The 16,613-nt window shown below is 35.9% G+C and overlaps 5 protein-coding genes across 5 annotated transcripts; all 5 read left to right on the forward strand.

Moving 5' to 3' along the window:
* Positions 1-244: 244 nt before the first annotated feature.
* Positions 245-4,458, forward strand: Cbr-pme-2 (the record flags this gene model as incomplete). Its single annotated transcript, XM_002629682.1, has 6 exons — positions 245-378; positions 1,079-1,536; positions 1,896-1,973; positions 2,273-2,910; positions 3,091-3,215; positions 4,296-4,458. The coding sequence occupies 6 exons, from the start codon at positions 245-247 to the stop codon at positions 4,456-4,458; spliced, it is 1,596 nt and encodes a 531-aa protein (XP_002629728.1).
* A 371-nt stretch (positions 4,459-4,829) lies between these two features.
* On the forward strand, positions 4,830-7,522 carry CBG00958 (the record flags this gene model as incomplete). The annotated part of the gene is made up of 6 exons (XM_002629681.1): positions 4,830-4,887; positions 5,142-5,366; positions 5,570-5,668; positions 5,763-5,932; positions 6,345-6,467; positions 7,436-7,522. 6 exons carry the CDS (start codon positions 4,830-4,832, stop codon positions 7,520-7,522), a joined length of 762 nt encoding a protein of 253 aa, XP_002629727.1.
* A 232-nt stretch (positions 7,523-7,754) lies between these two features.
* On the forward strand, positions 7,755-9,636 carry CBG00957 (the record flags this gene model as incomplete). The annotated part of the gene is made up of 4 exons (XM_002629680.2): positions 7,755-7,871; positions 8,499-8,665; positions 9,070-9,219; positions 9,501-9,636. The coding sequence occupies 4 exons, from the start codon at positions 7,755-7,757 to the stop codon at positions 9,634-9,636; spliced, it is 570 nt and encodes a 189-aa protein (XP_002629726.2).
* Positions 9,637-9,883: 247 nt separating this feature from the next.
* Positions 9,884-10,696, forward strand: Cbr-mrpl-53 (the record flags this gene model as incomplete). Its single annotated transcript, XM_002629679.1, has 3 exons — positions 9,884-9,976; positions 10,336-10,504; positions 10,569-10,696. 3 exons carry the CDS (start codon positions 9,884-9,886, stop codon positions 10,694-10,696), a joined length of 390 nt encoding a protein of 129 aa, XP_002629725.1.
* Positions 10,697-11,092: 396 nt separating this feature from the next.
* On the forward strand, positions 11,093-14,392 carry CBG00955 (the record flags this gene model as incomplete). Its single annotated transcript, XM_002629678.1, has 9 exons — positions 11,093-11,152; positions 11,204-11,490; positions 11,539-11,769; positions 12,948-13,043; positions 13,092-13,252; positions 13,364-13,511; positions 13,797-13,886; positions 13,938-14,030; positions 14,083-14,392. 9 exons carry the CDS (start codon positions 11,093-11,095, stop codon positions 14,390-14,392), a joined length of 1,476 nt encoding a protein of 491 aa, XP_002629724.1.
* Between the last annotated feature and the right edge of the window lie 2,221 nt (positions 14,393-16,613).

Genomic DNA, 16,613 nt, shown 5'->3' on the forward strand with positions numbered 1-16,613 from the left:
TTTAGAAAATACTGATTTTCCCGGAATTTCCAGTTTTTTATTCAATTTTTTTGTTAATTTTTCTGTTATCACTAATCAGTTTTTGTTATTTTTTCAAGAAAAAAAAAACTGTGCCATTCATTTGTCCCCAATTTTCACCCAATTTTTTGGTGTCAAAAACCAAATTTTCTACCTTTCATATATTATTTTTAATGGATTTTCAGCCTTTTCAAACCCAAAAACTCATATTTTAGCTCAAAAAACAATGTCAATAATCAACGATGAGAACGGGAAACCGTACAAAGTGCACTTGTGCAAAACGAACATTGCTCAGAATAATAACAAATTCTACGATATGGAAATGTTGGATAATGGAGGAAGCGGGGCACATCGATTTTCGTGAGTTCAGCCGAAAAATTGAAATCTTTTTTTAGCTCTAAAAAATATGGAATTTTGGATTGAAAAATGCGGAATTTCGGCTCTAAAAACACCGATTTTTGGCTTTAAAAAACTAATTTTCAGCTCAAGAAATACAAAATTTCAGCTTCAAATTGTCGAATTTCGGCTTTAAAAATACTGATTTTTACTCTAGAAACACATAGTTTTTGCTTTAAAATAATGAATTTGGCTTCCACAATAATACAAATTTATCTAAAAAATACGGGTTTTTGTTGCTCTAAAACTATGCAATTTTGGCTCTGAGAATACGAAAATTCGGCTCTAAAAATAAACATTTTTGACTTGAGAAATACGGATTTTCGGCTCGAAAAATATAAAAAATTTGGTTAAAAAGCACTGTTTTTGGCTCTAAAAATACAAAATTTCGGTTTTAAAATCTGGATTTTTGACTTGTAAATATATAGATTTCACACTAAAAGTCGCGACTTTCGGCTCTGAAAATACTGATTTTTGGCTCCAAAAATATGGAATTATTGCCCTAAAATCACTGATTTTTGTCTCTAAAATACAGATTTTTTGGCTTTAAAATACTGATTTTTAGCTATTTTGACCTATTTTCAGCCATTTCTTTCATATTTCCAGTCATTATTTACCTATTTTCAGCCATTCCCCCCCCCCATAAGAAATCAATAATTTTCAGTGTGAAACTGATCAATGGTCGTATCGGCTACCGAGGTGTGACACATTTAAAAGATTTCGGGGATTTGGTCAAAGCAAAATCATTTTTCGAGGCCAAATTCTTCGAAAAAACTCATTTGCACTGGGAAGAGCGTCAGGATGAGCCGGTGCCGAATAAGTATGTCGTCGTGGATTTGATGGATAATAATTCGATGAAAAAAGAAGAAGAAGAAGAAGAAGACGTCAAAAAGGAGGAAGAAGAGGAGGAGGAAGAGAAGAAGCCACAGACAAAAAAGACACGTGGCAGAAAGAAGAAGGCTGAGGAGGAGGTGGAAGTGAAGAAGGAGGAGTCAGAGGAGGAAGAAGCAGAAGACGTGGATCAGAAGGTGAAGGATTTGATGAGATGCATCTGTGATGAAGACGTTCATTTGGGCCTTCTGAAGCAGTTGAAATTCAACGAGGCGTATGGAAAACCTATTGGTGAGAACTGGAATGAGAAAAGCTGGAAAATGACTCAAAAATTATGAAAAATTACCTAAAAATCAGGAAAATTGACCCAAAAATCATGAAAAACGACCCAAAAACTATGAAAAATAACCTAAAAATTGGGACAATTGGTCCAAAAATCATGAAAAATGTCCCAAAAATCATTAAAAATTACCCAAAAATCATGAAAATTGACCCAAAAATCATGAAAATTGACCCAAAAATCATGAAAAAATGACTCAAAAATGATGAAAATTGACCCAAAAATCATGAAAATTGACCCAAAAATCATAAAAATTGACCCAAAAATCATAAAAATTGACCCAAAAGTTCTAAATTTTCAACAATTTCAGACTGCCTCTCACTGGCCCAACTACAGACGGGCTACGATATTTTGGCGACTATCGAGACATCGATTGGTGGCAAAAAAGGTGAGGACAAACAGACAAACAGACAGACAGATTTTCTGAAATTTAAAATATTTTATCTGTGTTCTAAAACTTTTTGGAATTTTCCGTTGAAAAAAAACTTGCAGGTTTCCTAAAATGAGAAAAAATACACTAAGGAAGTAAGTTACACTTTGTGTAGTTTGTAGTTTTTGCAGTCTTTGTAGTCTTGTGAATTTGGTTTTGTAGTATCGTTTTTGGTTTGAAAATCATTGTTTTTTGTTCAAATTTTTAGTTTTTTGAGTTCACGGACATCCGGACAAACCGACACATATCATTTTCAGCCGCCCGATCTGGCACCCGTTCTCGTGCTGCCCCAACGCCTTCAAAAAATCCAGGAGCCTCGACTCACGACACCAACAAGTACTACTCCCTGATTCCTCACTCCTTCGGATTCCAAGTTCCTCCGAAAATCGATACTTTGGCCAAAGTAGAAGCGGAACGAGAGCTTCTAGACGCCTTAAAAGGATCCATAGAGGCGTCGATGGAGGTGAAGGACGTCAAAAAAGAGAAATCCAACAAGGATATCTATCAACGACTCTACGAACGTCTTCCATGTCATCTGGAGCCGGTTTCAGAAGACGTCGCGGGGAAGATAGGGGAGTGTTTGAAGATGAGAGGACCCACACACTTCTTCAAGTTGTCTTATCTGGATGCGTTTGAGTTGAAGAATCCCGAGGAGGCTCCAAAGCCAGCGAAACGAGCCAGAAAGTCTGCTCCATCGACTACCAAACGTCTTCTCTGGCACGGTACACGTGTCACGAACGTCTTCTCGATTCTGATGAACGGTCTCCAGATGCCAGAGGGGGATCGGTGTGGATTGATGTTCGGAAATGGGGTGTATTTTGCGAATGTGCCAACGAAATCGGCGAATTATTGTTGTCCAGAGGTGTCGAAGAGAGTCTTCATGCTTCTTTGTGAGGTAAGATTTTTAAAAATCTCAAATACCGTAAAACCTGTAATAGAAGGGCCGGCCCTTCTATTACTGATGTCAATCTATTACAGGGGGCCCTTCTCTTTTTCCAAACCCCTCCCGTATGGCCCTTCTATTAGAGGCGCCCTTCTAATACAGGTTCTACTGTATATACATTTTTCTCTCCAGGTGGAAACCTCCAACCCACTGGTTCTCTACCAATCCGAACCGGATGCCGACGATATGATGGCCAAGAAAAAGAAGCTATCAGTGTATGCAGCTGGAAAACACCGGCCAACTGAGACTGTGGAGATGTGAGTATGGTGGCCTAAATTATCCAAAATGGCCTAGAAATTTCGAATTTAAAATTTTGAAAAATTTTGAATAAAGTGATTTTTGGGCTAATTTTTAAAAGGAATTTTGAGCCAAATGTGGTTTATAACTCAATGTGTGTCGGTTTGTCCGGATGTCTCAGAACTTAAAAAACCAAAACTTGAACGAAAAAGCTGAAAAACCAAAGACTACAAAGGCTACAAAAACTACAAACTACACAATTTCAACTCTCGTCTGTCTGAACTCCAGAAACCAAAGTTTTGAGGGCCCTCAAATATCGAGAGAAACATTCCCTGGAAAAGTGGGCGGAGCCTAATTTGAGAAGATTGTGATTTAAGCTCCGCCACTAAAATTTTTTCTTAAAAAACCCTAAAAGTTAGGCCATTGTGACCTGGTGGCCTAGAAAATGCAAAAATCTGGAAAATTAGACAATTTTGAGTGGGTGGCCTAGAAATCCTCTTCCCAAGAAACTAGGCTATACTTGTCTTGACGGCCTAGAAATACAAAAATCCAGAAAACGAGGCCACGTTAGATTTGGTGGCCTAGAAATCCCTTAATAAAACTAAGCCATATTTTTCTAGGTGGCCTAGAATACGAAAAGTTAGGTCATGACGGCCTAGGAAACCCTTGAAGTTAGGCCATTGTGATCTGGTGGCCGAGAAACACAACAATTTGGAAAACTAGCCCACAATATGTTTGGTGGCCTAGAAACCACAAAATTTAGGCTACTTTGACCAAGTGGCCTAGAAATTCTCCTCCCAAGAAATTATGCCATCTTTTCTTGGTGGCCTAGAAATACAACACTTTGGAAAACTAGGCCATATTCAATTGGACGGCCTAAAAATACAAAAATCGAAAAAATTAGACCAACATTTTTTTAGTATATGTTCTCGGAAGAATATTGAATTTGGTGGCCTAGAAATCCCAGAAAAAAACTAGACCATCTGTTTCCTGGTGACCTAGACTCCCCAAATTTTCGAAAAATTAGGCCATTTTGAGATGGTGGCCTAGAAACCCCCCATAAAACTAGGCCATCACCTTTTAATTATTTTTTTTTGCAGCAACGAAATTCCAGCATTCAAATCTGGCCTTGAGCAAATCGAGGAGGAAAGTCAGCTACTGTACGATGAGTATGTGATGTTCGACCAGGACAGATTCAAGATCAAATATGTGGTCGAAGTAAAAGTGGAGAAAATCACAGCTGCCGAAATGAGAGGACAATAAGACAAATCTGGCTGAAAATTTGGCTGAAAATCCACATTTTTTAGGCTAAAAATCGGCTGAAAATCACTTTTTCTGTACTTTTTATCCTAATTTTTTCTAAGTATTCTCAATTTTATCCCATGTGTAATTTTTTTCTGATACTCAATCTATACCTCTAAAAACTCATTCCATATCAAATTCGCTCTATTGAGAAAATTTGAAAATTTGATTTTTGATTATTTTCATTATTTTTTTGCTCAAATAAACTCATTTTTCTCCTCATTTTCACCTATTTTTTGATCATTTTTCTATGGGTTTTTGACCCGAATTCTATCTTTTTTGGTTTTTGAATTTTTCTGCAAAAATTCTGAAATTTTCAGAAAATATCTACGATGAGCCGACGAAAGTTGAGAGGTGTAGAATACGATCGGGATTATGTGAATTTCGATGGTAACAATTTGGAATTTCCTGGTTTTCAGCGACGTTTTAGAACTGCGACGTTTTGAAACCACGACATTTTAGAACCGCGACATTTTAGAACCGCGACATTTTAGAACTGCGACGTTTTAGAATCGCACGTTCTAGAACCGCGACGCTTTAGAACCGCAACGTTTCAGAACCGCGACATTTCAGAACTGCTGTTACACGGGCTCTTCAATTAGAAGGGCCCTTCTAATACAGATTTTCCAATTAAATTCTTCCAGACGACACCGAAATCCGTCGTCTAATCGCCACCGTCGAGGAGGTCCATCTAAAGCGACGTGGCGAAAATTGGGCGGCTCAAATGCTCGACGAGTCGGATGTTCAAAAATGGACCGCCGAGTTGGAGCAATATTTTCGAGACTTCGGAGCACCGGATGGCTGCTCACGCGCCGCCGCCGTTGATTATGTGCTCAGTGCTGCGGTTGAGAAGATTTATGAGCAAAAGGGTACGGTAGAGATGGACTAGAAATGGCCAAAAAGTTTGGTGGCCTAGTTTTCCCAACTTTTGTGTTTCTAGGCCACCACTTCAAAATGGCTGACCTAGTTTTTCTAATACTTCTAGGCCACTGAAATGGCCTAATTCATTTCTAGGCCACCAAATCTGTCATGGCCTAACTTTCCCAATTCTATGCCAATTTTCAATTTGCAGGCGGTGACGACGAACTCTCATCTGCTCGTCTCAAATCGGAAGTGGAAAAAGTTCTAGAAGCACACAAAGATTCACAAAATCCACTGAATCGCCTGGACTGTACGTGGTTTTTAGGCTTTTTAGGCCTTTTTAGGCCTAAAAAGGCCTGAAAATTCAAAAAAAATCGACAGACACATCTCCAAAATTCTTGCAGACACATCCCCGAAATTCGCTGAAAACGCTCGTGCTCTGTGCTCGATTCTCGGCATCTCGGCACATCATCCGGATCCGAAGATTCTGATGAAGGCGGCGTGTCTCTATATTTCAGAGAATCTGTCAGAAGACGTCATTGCTGAGGAGACAGAGGAGGTGTTGAAGAAGAAGGTGTGGATTCTGGAATTATGAAATTCTGAGATCCTGAGATTCTGAAATTCGGAGATTCGGAGATCTTGAGATTCTCAAGATTTGAAATTCTAGAAATCTGAAATTCTGAGATTCTGAAATTCTGGAATACTGAAATTCGGAGATTCTGAAATTCTGAGATTCCGAAATTCTGAGATTCCGAAATTCTGAGATTCTGAAATTCTAAGATTAAGAAATTCTGGAAATCCGAAAATCTGAAATTCAGAATTTTCGAAAATAACAATTCTGAGAATCTGAAATTCCAAAGTTCTGATAATTCGACATTCAGAAATTTGGAAATTTCGAAATACTGAAAATATTGAATTCAGAAATTATAAAAATCTGAATTTCTGAAAATCTGAAATTTAGAAAATCTGAAATCCAATTTTTCCAGAAACTTCTCGACATCAAGGATTTCCCAATCGGAATGGTGGCTCCGAAAAATGGGGCCGTCCATTTTTCGGCACGCCTTCTTCGTCTAATCTCTCTGAAACAGCTGAGAGATGTTTCCAAAATGGTAAGTGAACGACATCCGGATTTTTCTTAATCGGAGATAGCAATTTTCCGAAAATTCGTGGGAAATGACCCAAAAATCATGACAAATGGCATAAAAATATGGAAAAAAATGACCCAAAAATCATGGAAAATTTGAAGAAATTTTTTTTCAAAAATTTGGATTTCCCTTGATTTCTCTATGATTTTCAAACTGAACTCTGATTTAGAACTTTGATTTGAAACCCTAAAATTCCAAAAAAAATTTATTCCAGACATAGATTTCTTCAAAATTGTCTGGAAATTTTTTCTGCCCTTTTTAGACCTAGACACATCAATCAGTGAAAAGGAAACCCCTTATTTTTTGCACTTTTGATCTTTTAAATTTCAGATTTTTCTATTTAGAAAAAAACTGAGAATAGTTGCCATGGGAACAGTCACAGCACACGCTTCACCAGATTTATAGATTTTCCCTAAGCTCCGCCCACTTTTTTTTCGTGTCTCGTTCTCTTCATAAAAAAGGATGAGCAGATGTTTAGCAAGACGAGCTCGGCTCACAATTTTATCCCCTTTTTTCAGTTTATTTGAAGCGATTCTCAATTTTTTGGCCTAAAACGATTCAAAACTCTGAAATTCTTTGAAAAACAATCTGAAAACCACAAAAATTTGGGGTTTTGAAAGTAAAAATTCTCAAAAATTTAAGTATTTTGACTTCAAAATTCGACAATTTTCGGAATTTTAGAATTTAAAAGTTTTGAAAGAATTTTTATTGGAATTTTAATTTCTGGAATTTTTTCAAAATTTTGGTGTTTTTGGAATTTTTTTTAGAATATTTGGAAATTTCTGAAAATTTTGGAATTTTCGGAATTTTTCGAAATTTTTGGGATTTTTAATTTTTGGAATTTTCTGACTTTTTTGGAATTTTTGAAAATGTTCGGATTTTTTAAAATTTTGGAAATCTCTCCAATATCGACCCTTATCAACCATTTTCAGATCAATGAAACACTGGTGGAAATTCAAAATTTGACGATGGACATGTCGAAAAAAGCGAATTACGAACAGGTGCAATACGGACATTAATTTCTCTTTTTTTTCAATTTTCACTTGATTTTTCATTATTTTTGCTTTTAAATTATTTTCCCACACCGGTTTTGTACCTAAAAATGTGATTTTTTTTTTCAAAAAAATTGAGAATTTCGTTGTTTTTCTTGCCGTTCTTCCTCGCTAAAGTTATACTTTTGACCTCTTTTAACAGAAATTTTCAGCAACAAATAGAAAAAAAAATCTGAAAAAAATGGCTCAGATAATCAGTATGGCGACTCCGGAGACTCGGCACAAGCCAAATATTCTGATCACCGGATCGCCTGGAACCGGAAAATCGACATTGTCTCAGCAGGTCGCCGAGAAATTGGGTTTTGAGTTCATTGAGGTAGGTTTTTTTATTTTTTCAGATTTTTAAATCAGTTTTTTGAAAATCGGTTTTTCCGGCTCATAATTAATTTTGAGCTGAAAATTAGAAAAACAATTTTCGATGGCCTAGAAAATCTAAAAACTCGGCCATGCACAAAACTTTTCGCCGCTTTTCAAATTTAAGATGAATGGGTTAAAAATTAGCCAAAAGTCGAAAACAAAAATCTTCGATGGCCGAATTTAAGAATTTTCTAGGCCACGAACTACAAAAACTACAAAAAATCAGCTAATTTCCTTGAAATTTGACGTGATTGTGCCTGCAGAAAAATATCTACAGTAAAAACTACAAAAGAAAATTAGCTGCTACAGTAACCTATAGTAATCTTCGCGAACAAATTTCAGACAAAAAAATGGGGGAAAATCGAAAAAGAATCTTCAAAAATAGAAATAGCTGAAAACCCTAAAATGTCTAAAAATTTCGCTGAAAAATCAATTTTTCCTCTCGAAAATTCGTTTTTTTTTCAAATTTTGACTTCAAAAACTACAAAAACATCTGAATTTTTGAGCTCCAAAAGAGCCAGAAAAGTAATTTTTCCAATTCAAAATATGAAAAAAAAAATCGAAAACTGCTATTTTTTAATTCCAGATCAGCAAAGAAGTGCGGGAGAACAATCTGCAAGGCGAATTCGATGAGCAATACAGTTGCCACGTGTTGGATGAGGATAAGCTGTTGGATCACATTTCGGACCGGATGGATAGTGATGATGGAGGCATCGTTGTCGACTATCATGGATGCGATTTGTTCCCGGAGAGGTGCGGGAATTAGAAGAAATTTTGAAAAAAAAAAGCATTAAAATTGACCAAAACATTTTTAAAAAATGGTCAAACATCCCACAAAATTGACCCAAAAATTCAAAAAATTCGAACTCGAAAATCTAAAAAAAGCTTCAAAACTGACTAAACATTTCTCAAAAATGGTCAAAAAGCTAAAAAATGGCCCTCAAAATCCAAAAAATCGATCTGAAATCCTTCAAAAATGATCCGAAAAAATTATAAAATCTTTCGTTCGAATTTTTTTTAATTTGTGAAAAAAGCTTCAAACTCGACCAAAAAATCCTTCAGAAAGATCTGAAAATCCAAAAAAATTATGCAACTTTTTTCAAAAAAATCCAATTTTCAAAATTTCTAAAATTCCGAAAAATTTTCGAAAATTCCAGATGGTTCGACGTCGTCGTCGTTCTTCGATGCGCCACCGAGAAGCTCTACGATCGTCTCCAATCACGCGGATACTCGAAATTCAAAATTAAGGAAAACGTGGAATGCGAGATCTTCGGAACCCTGCTGGAGGAGGCCAAAGAGTCGTACAAGTACGGAAAATGACTTGAAAATTTAGATTTTTAGGGATTTTTAAGAGAAAAATTCAGATTTTTGACAGACAATCGCATTTTTAGACCCCAAAACTCTATTCTTGAAAATGAGAATTCTGGAATTTTAAACTCTATTTTCAAAATAAATTTGAAAGAAAAAATTCAAAAAAATGCCGATTTTGGAACTAGGAATTGTGGAATTTCAGCTGTAAATCAGTGATTTCTGGCTGAAATTTGGTGATTTTTTCAGCCAAAAAATGTCCAAAAAATCGATATTTCAGGGAAGAAATCGTGCATGAGCTCCAATCGGAAACCCCAGATCAAATGGAAGAGAATTTGGACAGAATCTGCGAATGGGCGGCCGCATTCAAAAACTCGGGTGGCCAAGGGCCACAGAGCGATGAGATGGATCAGTGATTCTGCTACTTTTTTTCCTTTTTCTTGTTAAAAATTTAAAATTTTTTTTCCAAAATTCGTTGTTGTGCTTGTTCTCTGTTCTGTCCTTTTTTCTTTTCTTTCTGTTGCAAAAAAATATTTTTGTTCAAAAATATTTTTCTGAATTTTTTCAATAATTGGTATTTTCTACCTATTAATGTTATCTGAATTTCTGATTTTTTTCAAATGTTTGAGCTGAAAAATTACTTTTAGACAAAAAGAGAAAAAAATGAGTCAAGTTTGGTCGAAAATCCGCTACGGTGTTCGCTGGAATCCAGCCGAGCGGCTGGCGCTCGCAACGAGAGCGTTGAATTTGCAGAAGGTGAAAATTTTTGAAATTTTGAAAATATCTGAAAAAGCTATTCCAAAATTTTAAAAAAATTTATTTTCAATTTTTAGAATAAATTTTTTTTCCGGAAATTTAAAAACCTTGAAAAAAAGTTACGAATTAATGAAAATTTGTTTTGAGATTTGTGAAAAATCTGTAACAATTTCCGGAATTTTTTAATCAAACTTTCAAAAATTTTGAAAAAATTCCGGAAATTTCTGAAAATTCGAAAAAAAATTCTTTAAAAATTTCAAAACAATTTTTTTCCAAAACTTTTGATAATTTTGGAAACAAAATTTCCCAAATTTTCGAAAAAAAATTCCAAAAATTCCAGAAATTATTAATTTTTTTAGGTAAAATCGATCGACATCTCGATGGACCCACTTCATCACGATAATCTCTCGATTCGCACGTTTTGGCACTCGATAATGGCGCCAAAAGTGCGTCTGACGAACCCAAATGTTCGTGTCAAGACCGAAATTCGCAACGATCGACGCGGCCCATTCTTTGTGACCACTTTAGGTGGGAAAATCTATTTTTATGAAAAAAAATTATTTAAAAAAAAAATTATTAAAGAAATTTCCAGACGACGGCTCAAAACTGCACATCTCCACTGAAAACATGACTGCGATGGATGTGATCATGAACTTCAATCGGCTAACCGGACAGCCAGAACTCGGAAAAGCCGGAACTCGTCCGAGAGCGAAAATTTAAATTTTTTGTTGATTTTTCCATTGTTTTTAAGTTTTTTAGCTAGATTTTTGCAGTAAAAGTGTTTAAGATTCTACTTTCGACAGCTTTCACCGCAAAAAGCTGGAAATTTGGCTGAAATTCGGTAAAAATCCAGTGAAAATCGGATAAGATTTCATGCGCGGTGTCTACAGTAATCAAAGGCGCAGGCCTAGAATGCATCGTTGGGCTTCACCACGATCATCAAGTTTTGGGTTTTTTGGGGCTTTCTTGACTATTTTTCGGGTTTTTTTTGACAATACAAGCATTTTTCGAAAACTTTTACGAGTTTTTCACAGTTTTAGTTAGAAAAACATAAACTTTTCGCGAAAAAAATGTTAAAAACTCCCACATAAAATTTCAGAAAAATTCGGAAAAAAAATGACTCCCCATCAGCTGAACACAGCAGCAATAGGCCTCTTGCTGCATCTTGAGAACACAGTTAGCCTTACTTTCCGGAAAATAAAATTCTAAAGACCTCAAATTTTGCAGGTTCCCTCGAAAAATGAACATCTCCAAGAGCTCCATTGGGATCTTCAAAAATTCCACAAAGACCATATGCAGTCATCCGTAATGCGGGCCCGTAAAAATCGATATATCGACTTGATTCGAGATTTTTTGAAATCCGAAGACCTAAAAAAGAATTTCCCGCCGGGAATCTTCGTGGATCGTCTAGTGGTCTTTGGAAGTTTTGCGACGCATTGCGCTTCGAAATTCAGCGATCTAGACCTGTGTGTCTGTATGAGATATAACGGATTTTGCGATCCGAATCGAAAACCGTAACATTTAATCGATGTTTGCCAAAAAAAATCAATATTTCCCTTCAGACCGCCTATCTGGGCTCTCCGCTCGATTCACTATCATCTGATTCATCACCGCAGAACTCTTTCCGAAAAATTCGATGGAGCGAAAATCGAAGATGTTGAATTCATCTCGAACGCCAAAGTTCCAATTCTTCGATTCAAAATTGATGGGGTTCCTGTCGATTTGAGCGCCTCGTTCAGTGATCGTCCGCCGAAATCTTGTTTGGCAGCGAAATTGATTAACGCTTATTGCCAGTAAGCAGAAAATTCGATAAAAATAGCGAAACATTTGAAAAAAAACTTCGATGGCCTAGAAAATCGAAGAACTCGGCCATGCAGCCATCTGACCTAGTTTTAATGTGTCAAGATGGAAGGATTACTGTAGCTCAGAATGGAGATACCGTAGCTCACCTAGAATACTGTAGGCTACAGTCTGTAGCTCAAAATGAGGATACTATAGTCTATAATGGGGATACTGTGGCTAGAAATGGGGATTACTGTAGCTCAAAATAAGGAAGTTGTGGCTTGAAATGTGGATACTGTAATCCATAATTGGGGTACTGTGGCTTTCACCTCGGAATACTGTAGCTCAAAATAGAAAACTGGGAATTTTCGAGAAAAATTCGCGGCGATTTTTATCCATTTTTTCGCGAAATTTTTAGACCTGTTTAGGTTTTCCAGCTATTTTTGAAGATTCTTTTTCGACTTTTTTTCGGTTTTTTTTGCCTGAAAATTGACGGTATGATATTCGATGATTACTGTAGATTACTGTAGCAGCAAATTTCTTTGCAGTAGGTTTTTTTTGAAATCACGTCAAATCGCAAAAAACAAGGAAATCAGCTGCTACAGTAATCTACAGTAATCTTCACGAACGCCGTCCCATCAAATTTCAGACAAAAAAACAAAAAAAAAAGCGAAAAAGGATCCTCAAAAATAGCAGAAAAACCGAAAAAGGTCTGAAAATTTCGCGCAAAAAATGGAGAAAAGTCGCCGCGAATTTTTCTCGAAAAATTCCCAGTTTGCCATTTTGAGCTACAGTATCCCGAGGTGAAAGCCACAGTATCCCAATTATGGATTACAGTATCCACATTTCAAGCCACAGTTTCCTTATTTTGAGCTACAGTAATCTCCATTTTAAGCCACAGTATCCCAATTCTGGACTAAATTATCCCCATTTTGAGCTACAGTCTGTAACCTACAGTATTCTAGGTGAGCTACGGTATCTCCATTCCGAGCTACAGTAATCCCCAATTTTGAGCTACAGTAATCCCCATTTCTAGTCACAGTATCCCAATTTCGGACTAAAGTTTCCCCATTTTGAGCTACAGACTGTAACCTACAGTATTCTAGGTGAGCTACCATATCTCCATTCCGAGCTACAGTAATCCCCAATTTCTAGACTACAAAAACTACAAAAAGCCCCAAATTTCCAGACTCGACGATCGCTTCGCCATCCTCGTCACTTTTCTGAAAATGTGGCTGAAATCTGAGGGGGATCCAGTCGATCACTTGAAAGATTTCCCCAATTCGTAAGGCGCTGAATATTCTGAATTTTTTAGAATTCCTGCCTTTTCCAGCTACTCATTTATCCTTCTACTGATCCATGTGCTCCAGTGGTACCGTATCGTTCCGAATCTCTACCAAACCCACGCCTACTTGTTCAATCATCATAAAGCCACGTCTTGGGATGACGTGAATTTGGAATCTGACGAATTCTGGATGCCATTAGATCAGAAAAGTGCGTAGTGGCCGAGTTTTTAAAATATCTAGGCCACCGAATTTTTGAAAAAAATTTCCCCAATCATGGCCTAGAATTCCAAAACTAGGCCACTAGAAAAAAATTTTACAGCCATCATCTGCCATCAACAGAGACCATCGAAACATCTGACCGTCGTGCAGCTTTTGTACCTTTTCGGCACTCAGTACACGACGAAAAACAGACTAGATGAGTACAGTTTTAATATGAAAACTGGCGCTCTGCAGTTGAAAAAATCGAGGTAAAATTGATAAATTATTGATTTTTTGGAAGAAAACATTGGGTTTCCCCACATTTTCTACCCCTGGAAGCGACTTTTTCGACTCGAAATCTCGAAAATCACATTTTTCACGCTTTTAGGGTTACGGTAGCCTCAATTGCCCGCAAACACCATCCCGATGCACAGGATCTTACGACGAAATGCAGAAAAATTGAATTTTCGCAGTAAAAAGTCAATTTTGCGGTAGAAAGTTCGGAAAACTCGAATTTTCTATCAATTTTTAGTCAAAAAACCCGAAAATTACAGAGAATATTCACTATCGATCATTGACATCTACGACGAGAACAATCCGGGTAGAAGTGCACGCGACACTGAGTATCTGGTGGAGGCGCTGAGGTTCGTGGCTTCTGTTGGCCTAGAAAATTCTAGGCCATTTCTTATTTTCAGGCTTCTGACACGCACAATAACTGATCCACGTCATGGCATGCTCCAATCAATTTTAGAGATCACTTCACAACAGCTGTATGAAGATCCGGAAAGGTTAGTGGCCTAGAAATCCCTCATGGCCTAGTTTTTTAAAAAATATTTCTAGGCCATCTATTCTTGCACCCGATCCTACAGAAACCACACAAAAAACATGCATCAAGATGATTCGAGAAGTAATCAATACCACAATTTCCGAGGACATCAAAACGGACTATTTTGTGGACATTTTGACTTGGGAACCGGCTGAAAATATTCTGGAAATTTCGGCGAAAATTCGATGTGATACGAGACGAGTGGTGGAGCTGTTCAATGGACCAAAATCGACGGAAATCCAAAAACTAGCCGAGGAAAGTTTGCAGAAACTCTTCGAGCTGGAATTGGATCTTAAATTGATTGTGTGCTTTCAGGATGACTGATTTGTATCGATTTTCTGTTTTTCTTTGTCATTTGTCATTTGTTTTAATTAAGTTTTAATAAATCTTTAATTTCAAAACTTTTGAATTTTCGGTCTGTTTGAAAAATTACCGAAGTCCTAGAAAATTCAAAAATACAGTAATCCCAGAAAAATTAAAAAAAAACACTATCATCCTAGAATATTCAAAAGTACCGAAACTCTAAAAATTCGCTAATTCTAGAAAATGCAACAAATACCGTAATCCTAGAAAATTAAAATAAATTCCGTAATCCTGGAAAAATTCCAAATACCGTAATCCGAGCAAGTTTAGCAATACCGTAGTCTTGAAAAATTTAAAAAATACAGTAGTTATCCCATAAAATTGAAAAATACCGTAATCCTAGAAATATCAAGATACCGTATTTATAGAAAATTCAAAATTACAGTAATCTCAGAAAATTCAAAAATACCGTAATCTTAGAAATTTCAAATTTGATCTCTTCTGATAATTCATATACTTGAGGATGTGCGAAAAAGGGGCGGAGCTTTGCATAGTAAAATTATTTGAGAAAAACCATAAATTGAAATCCTTATTCAAAAAATTGGAAAAAAAAATTTAAATTGCTCAAAATGTAAAAACTTTCTTATTCTCTTTTCCTTCCGAAAAAATACTCAAACCCCCGCACCGCCTAATTACAGTATTCCATTCTTCCCATACACTGTCAATTATAAAACGGTATGGCCAGGAGAAAAAGAAAGGAAAATGTAGGTCAAATATGGAGAAAAGGTGAAAGGAACTTTTTCTTTTCAATCAAAAAGTTTCACTTCTTCACAGGATGAGAATAACTCAATCACTTTTCCATTCGAAACGTTTTGAAGTTTTAGGATTGTTTTGGGATTTTGGAATTTTTGGTAGTTTGAGAAATTTAGGATTTCAAAGAATTTTCGGACATTTCCGGACACTTTGAGTTTTTGGATATATTTTTGAACTTTCAATTTTCAATGAAAATTTGGATTTTTTTGAATTTCGGAATTTTTAGAATCAAATTTTTAGAAATTTTTTCTAATTCCTAAATTTTCGTATTTTTGGGGTTTATTTTTGAATTTGTGAAGTTTCAAAAATTTCAGAATTTTGCGAATTTTAGAATTTTAAGAATTTTAGAATTTTTGGATGTAAAAATTTTTTCGGATGGTTCATTTTTCGGAATTATCAATTAAAATATGAATTATAAATTCAAGTTTTCGAATTTTTAGAAAGTTACTTTAAGAAATTTCAATTTTAGAAATTTTAAAATTGTACTACTTCCGAAGTTTTGAAATTTTCTAAATTTTAGGATTTTAGGATTTTAAGGATTTCTGCATTTTTGGGTTTTAGAATTTCAAAATTCTCAAAAATTCTTGAATTTTGCAAGTTCCTGTAACTTGTTTTAGGTGATAAAAAATACAAAGAGAAGATAAGAAAAAAAGGAAAAGGTAATTGTACTTTCTGTCTTCAACCACTTTTCTAATTGATCAGGTTTTTGGCCCGAAGTTTTTAAAAATCGATTTTCTCTGAATTTTCAGAATTCCTTTCCTAATGAACTTGATTTTTTTGTCCTTTTTGAACGTTGTTTTTCAAAAAACCACCAAAATTTCAAAAATATGTTTTTTTTTCGAAATTTTCCAATAGAAGGGCCCTCAAACTTCCACCTTTGAGCCTATACACCGCGATTCCTGTGAAAGATATCAGAATGTGTCAACTGATAAAACGTTACTCGTAAAATGACAAAATTTTTACAGTTGACAGATTTTTGATATCATCTGAAGGAACCGAGATAAATTGTCTTAAAATTGACAGTCTGGGGGGCCCTTCTATTACAGGTTTTACGGTATAAATAGTTTTTTTTCTATAAATCTTCAGATAGATTTCAAGTGTATGAAGTATTTAAGTAGACTTTTCACATATAAGAAACTCGTCTTTTTCTCTCTAAAAACACTTTAAAAACTGCCAATAGACACTTGGGTTCAAGCGAGGGGGTCAGAAATCGCGCCCCAGCAAACTCGTAGGCCAGAAGAAATTTAATAATTTTAAATGAACGCGGGTTTGAACTAGATCATGATCTACTTCTTAAAAATCAACGGGTTGCAACGCGCGTATTCTCGCTCATCGTTTAAAACTGTGATACTCAGCCAACGAAGTTCGGCAGCGAATTGAGAATTTTTGAAAAATTTACTGGGGCGCGCTTTCTGACCCCCTCGCTTGA

The sequence above is a fragment of the Caenorhabditis briggsae genome (genome assembly GCF_000004555.2).
Source record: "Caenorhabditis briggsae complete genome, chrII, whole genome shotgun sequence".
Lineage (NCBI taxonomy): Eukaryota > Metazoa > Nematoda > Chromadorea > Rhabditida > Rhabditidae > Caenorhabditis > Caenorhabditis briggsae.